We start from the raw sequence: 7,513 nt of genomic DNA on the forward strand, positions 1-7,513 counted from the left end.
AGCCCTGGCTCCGTTTATTCAAGCCAGATGTGGCTGGCAGGAGGCCGAGGCGGAGAGCAAGGGAGGTCTGTGCTTGAGCTCAGCACTGAGCTATGCACTGCCCAGCACAGGAAGGTGCCGGCCCTTTCCTGGGCAGGACGGTGGATGCAGAAACATGGAGAGCAGGGCTAAGGGGGACATGTCCAGCCCCCAGCCCTGCCGCCCCAGGCAGCTGGCACAGGAGCAGCACAGGCTCACAGCTCCTGCACGGGCCTCCAGGAAGGATCTGGTGGTGCTTTTCAGGACACATGTTCTGCAGTTGTTCCAGGTTAATGGGCTTTAATTTTTTTTCCTGGCATTTACCCTAAGGCTTCCTCAGAAGCTGGCGGTTCCCAGCACACTCCAGGAACCAGCATCACCCTGCCCAGCAACTCTGCTGGTGACGCACCAGCAAAGCCAGCGCTCCCCTCCCCTGGTAATGGGACACACGGCATCGCCTGGACCCGAGGTCATCACCCACCGCCACGGCCCAAAGCTGGCTCTCTGCCCAAGCCCTCTTCCTCCATCATGGCACACCTGGACCAGACCCCCTCCAGCAAACCCTGGAGCAGGCAGAGCAGGGAAGGAAGCGAGTTTAGAGAGCTTTCCCCAAGCTACAGCACTCTTCTTTTGCACACACCATGCCCAGGCTGCTACAGAGAGCAGCTGTCCCTGAGCCTTAACATATGCCGTATGACACAACGCCAGGCGACTCTACTGTTCCCTGGGCCCAGCCAAAGCTTCCTCCCCTCTCCCCTAACCCTAAAACCTTGCACAGAGGCCTGAGGGGCCCAAATCCCATCAGCCAAGCCTCCTCCCAGCCTGGAAGGTAAGCAGCTAGATATAGGGCTGATCCAACGCATGATATTTTTAGCTCGCTTGCAAAAAGCGTTCTGCAGCTCCAGGAGAGCCTGTAACAAGAGAATGAAATAAAAGAGCAGCTATTTCTAGCAGTGTTCTTCATCAGGTCACTAGGGAAGGCTCTGGAGCTCCAGAGGGAAGCTTCATGCCCAGCCTCTCCTGGACCACGGCAGTAACACAGCCCTGTGGGTACACAGGACAAAGGGGACTTGGACTGGGGCAGCTGGAGAGCACAGTGAGGCCAGACTGATTTAGGGCAGATGGGCTGGGTCCATCCGTTCAGACTGAGGTGACTGGTGAGGCTGTCAAGAGACCGCTGTGATCTCCTATGATGGACAAAGCTGCACACCAAGCCTTTGGAGACACTCACTTGCCCTGCAGGGACTGCCCACAGGCAGCTGAGACCAGCCAGTGAGCGCAGGGGCTCAGAGGTGAGCCACCTCACAGTCCCTCCTCCAAACACACACCGACACCCCGCTGCTCCACAGAGGAGAGGTCCTGCTGCAGGATGTCTCATCCCTGCAAAGCTGCATCATGGGGTGCTCCGAGATCTCAAGGTCTCATCTGACAGGTTGTCACAGGCAAGCTCCATAAAACTCTCCATGCACGGGGCAAACAAACTTGGAAGCAAGCAAAACAGAAACCACATTGACCCGTACTTTATCTCCGATGGTAATGAACGCCCTGGAGTCCAAGTTCCTCGGGGGCCTGCAAGAAAAGAGAGAGAGTCAGGAGAAAGCCCAGCTTCATCAACCCTCTTGGCCAGAGCCAGGCTTCACGTTCCTTCAAGTGCTTTCAGCCACTGCTTTCCACTGTGCCTTGTTGTCGTGGGTTCAAACCAGCCCCCTCCAAACACTCGCAGATGCTTTAATCGTGCCAGTAACGTCTCAACCCACGCGCACGAGGCACTCGCTGCACGCAGGCAGCAAGCACCCCGGAGCGTCAGCACCAAACCAACCGGCTACGAAACCATCACTGCTCAGGAGACGAGCCCGAGGAACCGAGACCGAAGGGGATGAGACGCTTCTGTGGCAGAGCAGCTCAGCTGTCATGTTTTGACAGGCAGGTGTTGAAACAGCACAGCCACGTAGCCCGAAACGCACACCGAGGGAACAACAGGTAATTCCTCACCCGTGAGTCACTTGTGTACACTCGCAGGCCTGTTTCAGGCAGCGTGGCAGGCAGGGCAGGCAGCACCTCGGTGTCACACTTTGCACAACACTGCTCAGGCGAAAGTCTTCCTTTATGGCTGTTTTCCTCATCGCTGCCCACTTCCCATTCTGGGCAGTGTGGGACTTTTCGAGCCGACATGAGCGTTTTGCCCCTCGTGCCTCCCTTCTCTGCTCTCCTCACCCCCCAGGGACCTTCTAAGGGTGGAGATCGCCTAACTGAATTAGCCTCTCAGTTCCCATCAGAGCAACGCAGCAACCTCCAGCTTCAAGGAAGTACTTCAGGCTCCCAGCAAAACCCTTTGCACTGTGCAAATATTTGCACTGCAGCTTGAAAAGCACAGAGAAAAGGAGTCGTGGATAGCTTGCACCAGCCTCTGGGCATGCAAGCGCCCCACAGACTTTGGTGTGACACCTTCTCCAGGGGAAATTCAAACAGCGACAGGAGCAGAGAGACATGCACCCGTGGGGCAAGGAGGCGGCTGTTGCATGCCCGGCTCGGCGTGTGCATGCCAGGCTGCACAGCACTGCTGCCCTGGCTGCCCCTCCGGCATATCTGCCCTATCTACCAGGGTTTTCAGTAGGCATATTTCCCCTTCGGGCATTTCACTGCTCTCCCAGAGCTGGGAGGGTCTCTAGAATAGGTTTCTGGAGCAAACAAGGCTCCTTGCTGAAGATGCAGCCCAAAGTGTTTTGGAAGAGTACCACGGAGGAGGAATTTTAGCCATCTGCTCTTTGTCAAACCAAGCACCACCACCCTGGGCTCTCCCCCACAGCGTAACACGAAGTAAACAGGGCAGAGAGAAATTCCAGTGCCCTGAGATACTGCTGGGCACCAGCCCCAAGCAGCACAAGGTAAGATGTCTGTGTCCTCCTTGCCCTGAGGCAAGGAGCTGCAAACAACTGAAACTAGCCCTGATGCACAGGTCAGGGGGAGGATGCCCTGCCATGCAGAGCATCCCCCCACCCTCATCCCCCAGCTCCAGCCAAGGTCCAGCTGCCACCATGTCTCCCCTGCACTAAAACCCTTCTCCTCTTCTTCCCTAGGGCAGATTTGCTCTCTCAACCATGTTTTTGCCCTTAGACATCAGCACAGCCATGGCAGGAAGACTCAAGAGTCTCCCAGCAGTCTGCTGCCTTTGCCTTTCAGCCATTTCAAGTTAAACAGGCACCTCCCAGAGTCACACACACTGTGTATGTGCGTGTAATTCCCTCTTATCACCCACAAGCCAGAGATTAAGAGAAAAAACATTAAAATTATCCTGATTCTGTAAGTCTACACAGTCCACTTCCCTTGAACAGTGTTGAATCCAGCTCTAGAGAACCGTCAGCTGGCTTTAAGCAACAGAGACACTTACGTGGTGTTGGCCACAGGCTGTTTGATGGGGACACATGTTATCCTCAGCTCGCGTTTCTTCTTGCCTTTCACTGGAAGAGAAGATGCACATGTGAGCAACTGGAATTTCTGCTTTTCTCCCTTCAAGCTCCCTCTTGCCTGCAGCCACCAGGTAGGAGAGGCAGGGCCTGGATCTCCCACACCGCGGCAGCCACAGCAAGATGACAAGAAGGTCACAGTGGTCACAACCATTTGCCCAAAATTTCAAGCAAGAGCCAGAAACTCAAGGGGGTTCTCTTTTGCCCACAGAAATACCCAGAGCTGTACTGACAGAGACTGTTTCCTAATCTCACAGTGCCTTGCAGCTCCTCAGACTCCCCCAAAGGGCTCTCTACCCTTCGTGGCCATTAACAGCTCCCTCTCATTGGGAATTTCAATTGCTGATGTTCAGGAGACGGGTTAAAGCTGATTTCTGCTGGGCGCTCACCTGGTTTGTGTGGCTCCAAGGACCCTTTGGAATCTGAAAGAAAGAAGAGAGACACCAGCTCAGCTTCCACACTCCAGACCCGCCAGGTACCAACCCGGTGCCCCTCACAGCCCCATGCAGGGCCCAAGGAGAGCAGCCCTGGCTGGGCTGCAGGCAGAGGGAGGCAGATGGGCTGCAGGAGTCCAGCCAAGCCCGGCCTCATCCCCGTTTCTCCAGCCACAAGAGGTCCCCACGCCATTAGCGATGCACAGGGCTCCCGAAAACCCTCCCTGTGCAGCTCTTCCTTGTCCCACAGCCCCCCAGCCCCCACCCAGGTCTTCCTGGGGAGAGCCAGACCTGTTCTGCAGTGAGGGTTGGATCTGGCACGGAGGGCGACAGCCACCAGACCTCAAGCAAAACCAAGGAGTCACTCCCAGCAGGAGCGGAGACATCCCACATCCAACAAAGGGAAACCAAGGCAAAACCAGACAGGAGCTGACTATTGGAACCAGTAGTGAACTGGCCACAAAGCCAGGCTTGCAGATGCCTAGACCCCGCCAGACGAGGTACAACCCCATCAGGGGTGACTGGCGAGGGGATGCTCTCGTCTCACCCTTCCCCAACTTCAACAAGCCCTGAGATAACATAACCCACTGATGCAGAGGGAAACGGGCTGCAGGCAGGTCCAGGGCAGGCCAGACACTTGCAGATGAAGATACGGGGACAGGAGATAACCAGCACTGGGGTCCAGCTGGCAGCAATGGGCAGAGCAGACCTGCGCAGGGCTGAGGATCAGCTCCCTGCAGTGCTGCAGACCCCAGGCTGCTCAGCAAAACCCCAGCCATTCCTCCATCAGCAAACAGCTCACCCAGCTCGCTGGAAAAACAGACCGACCATGAGGGGTTGGCATGGGAGCCGAAGTGATACAGCTGAGAGCATCGAAGCCCTGATCTGCCCCACCAAGAGAGACGAGGGAGCAGCTGCTCTTTGCAGCTAAAGGTGCTTCTGGCTGCACAGACCTGGGAAGTGCATTAAAAAGCACGGCTGGGCTGGGAGCAGACAGCTCAGCGTGGCCTTGAACAGCCCTTCAAAACAGCTCCTACCTGCTTGGCTTCCAGGAACAGGCATGAGGACAAAGTCCCTCACTCCAAGGGCTGCTGGGAAAGGGAGGCAAGAGGCAAGGAGCCGGGATTTTAGCAGGAGATGCAGCCCCATAAGAGCTCCTGCAGCAGTGAGACAGAAGGACGATATGCATCCAGCACGTTCCCAGCACAGACAGCCCCCATCCCCATCCCTGTTCCCCGCCAGCTCTGGATGCCTCAGCTAAGACAAGTGTCTGAAACCTACCTGCAGGCACTGTCCTGTCCTCCCCCAAACACAAACCTCGTCGAGGCTGTGGTGAAAAACTGGTCTGCAAGACACTGCAAAGATCCCAGCTTTGGGATGCTGTAGGATCAGCAGCATCCCTCCCTGCCGAGGGAATCCGCATGGATCAGACTGTGTCTCCATCTTACCTGCCACCTTTCCAGCATCAGAGCTGGTCCATGAGGACCAGCACAGTTCTCATGAGCAATTCCAGCTCAACGAAACCCGTCAGCAAGCCACTGCACCCCAAACCAGTCCCACCAGGCTGGAAACCATCTCTGGAGCCCTGGCCACGTCACAGCCACCAGGGCTCTTAATTCGTGAGCCTGCGAAGCTTCCCTTCCCCTTCGCCTACCCAGCAGGGCTGGAAGGGGACCTCTCAAAAGCCGAGCACTGGTAACCCTTTGCCAAACACCTGGTTGAGCAACGCCAGGAGCAAACACAGAACAGAGCCAAAGGAAAGAAGCCATCTGCAGGTTCAGAAATGCCTTCCCCTCTCCAGCCTCTTGATTCTCAGCGTGAAGAACTGACCAGAGAACCTAAAAACTGGGGTACCCGAAGTCCTTCTGCATCCAGGCAAGTTGGGGAGCTCACCGTGGGCACACATCCCATCCCATCCCATCCCATGCAGGGGGATGGATTTAGCTCGCTGGGAGCCTTGCACTGAGCGTTGCTCTCCGTGACCTGCTCCAAAATGCAGACAGCCGTTTGCACGCAGCCTCCCCAGAGCATCTCCCAGCCAGACCTCTATTCGAAGCCCTAAAATACCCCCCCATCCCGGCTGGTATTTTGCTTAATCTGTTTGCTCTCCCTCTCCCCAATTGCCATAGTAACTCTGCACAGCCAGCACAAAGCACCTTCTGTGCCGCCGGCTGGGCTGGCAGCGGGGCGGCAGCGCGGTGACTCACGCCGCGGGAGCAGGGTCCCCGTGCTCCCCAAGCTAGGCGTCCCGCAGGCTGCAGCATCAGCCCGGCCTGAGCCCTGGCTGCAAAAGCCAGGCCAGGGGCAGCTGGGAGCACCCAGTCTGGAGTTGGGAATCAATGGCACGCGTTGTTCGGGGGAGGCTGAGCTCGCAGCAGGGAGGATTTGCAAGCATGGGTTAGAGGGGCAGCAAGGGGCGTGGAGATTCGCTGTTACAACCCCCCTGCTCCGTACAGGAGAGTCGTTTAACGCCTCTGGGCACTGGTCATCTCCTGTGAACTCTGCTATACAGGGAGATCAGCCCACTTCGCTGTACCCCCAAACTGCTGCCCTTGATCTCCCAGCATCGTACCACCAGGATCAGCAATGATCCCTCCCCCGCCCCGTCCTGCCTGGCCCTGAAAAGCATCTCCAACCTGAAAAAGCACTGATTAAACCGGAGGCGTTCTGCCACCAGCCCCAGGCTCTGGCTGAGCCATCCACACCGACGCAAAACCCATTCCTGTGCCTGCAGGAATAAAATCACCAGCAATGGGGCCCTGCAGCCGGGGAGCTGAGGCAGAGATTAGATTCACCTCTTACAGCTCTCCCAAAACCTGCCATGAGCTTTCCAGCACCCTGCATGGTGGCCCAAAGTCCTGCTTCTTGCTGCAAGCTTCTCCCACCGCTTGTAGGTCCAGCCAGGCACCACCTCCCCGCGAGCACAACCCAGAAAAACAAGAGATGAGCAGCTCTGAAGCTCTGCACAGCCAGCTCGGGGCAGGCAGAGCCCCAGCGCAGGAGACAGGGGCACGGCACAGCCTCCCCGCTATTGCACAGCCCAGCAACTGCCCCCAGGGCTGCTGCAAGCCCCAGGACTGGATGTGTCACCTCCAACAGGTGACCTTGTTCCTGAGCCTCTGCAGCCCCCCAGGGAAAGCCCACGCAGTGCTGCAGGGTGAAAGAGAGTGGAGGAAGAACTTGGGGAGGGAATAAATGGAAGGAATAAAAAGGCAGTGGGATGAGCATGACAAGTCCTCGCAATTCAAGCCTTTCTGTCCTGAGTACCTCGCAGGGCAGCGTTTGCTTTTAGCCCCTGCAGGCAGCTGCTGCCAGCACCTTCTCACCAGCAAAGCCTCAGCACCATCCGTCCCACGTTTGGGATCCCGGTAGGGTCGGTGCAGGAGGAATGGCTATAATGGTTTATGTCACCTGCAAAACCTGGAAATGCTCCAGTTTCCCAGGGCACCGGGCTCTTGCAAGAGAGCTGGCTGCAAGCACAGAGCAGCACAGCTCCCCTCGCGAGACCCCTCCACACGAGCACAACGGCAGCAGCAGGACAAGGAGATTTGGGGACACGCTCCGGTTACCCCTCCGAGCCCCAGGGATCCCCGGCAC

General features: G+C 57.1%; 1 protein-coding gene across 1 annotated transcript in view; it reads right to left on the reverse strand.

Moving 5' to 3' along the window:
- Positions 1-7,513, reverse strand: part of MAP2K3 (mitogen-activated protein kinase kinase 3) — a 17,228-nt gene that overhangs the window by 8,022 nt on the left and 1,693 nt on the right. The window contains exons 2-4 of the mRNA XM_010139341.1: positions 3,872-3,904; positions 3,407-3,476; positions 1,539-1,587 (exon numbers count right to left, since the gene is read on the reverse strand). Of these exons, the coding sequence (XP_010137643.1) occupies positions 1,539-1,587; positions 3,407-3,476; positions 3,872-3,904 (152 nt within the window). The remainder of the gene's footprint in view (positions 1-1,538; positions 1,588-3,406; positions 3,477-3,871; positions 3,905-7,513) is intronic.

This window comes from Buceros rhinoceros, unplaced genomic scaffold, assembly GCF_000710305.1.
Source record: "Buceros rhinoceros silvestris isolate BGI_N320 unplaced genomic scaffold, ASM71030v1 scaffold36760, whole genome shotgun sequence".
NCBI lineage: Eukaryota > Metazoa > Chordata > Aves > Bucerotiformes > Bucerotidae > Buceros > Buceros rhinoceros.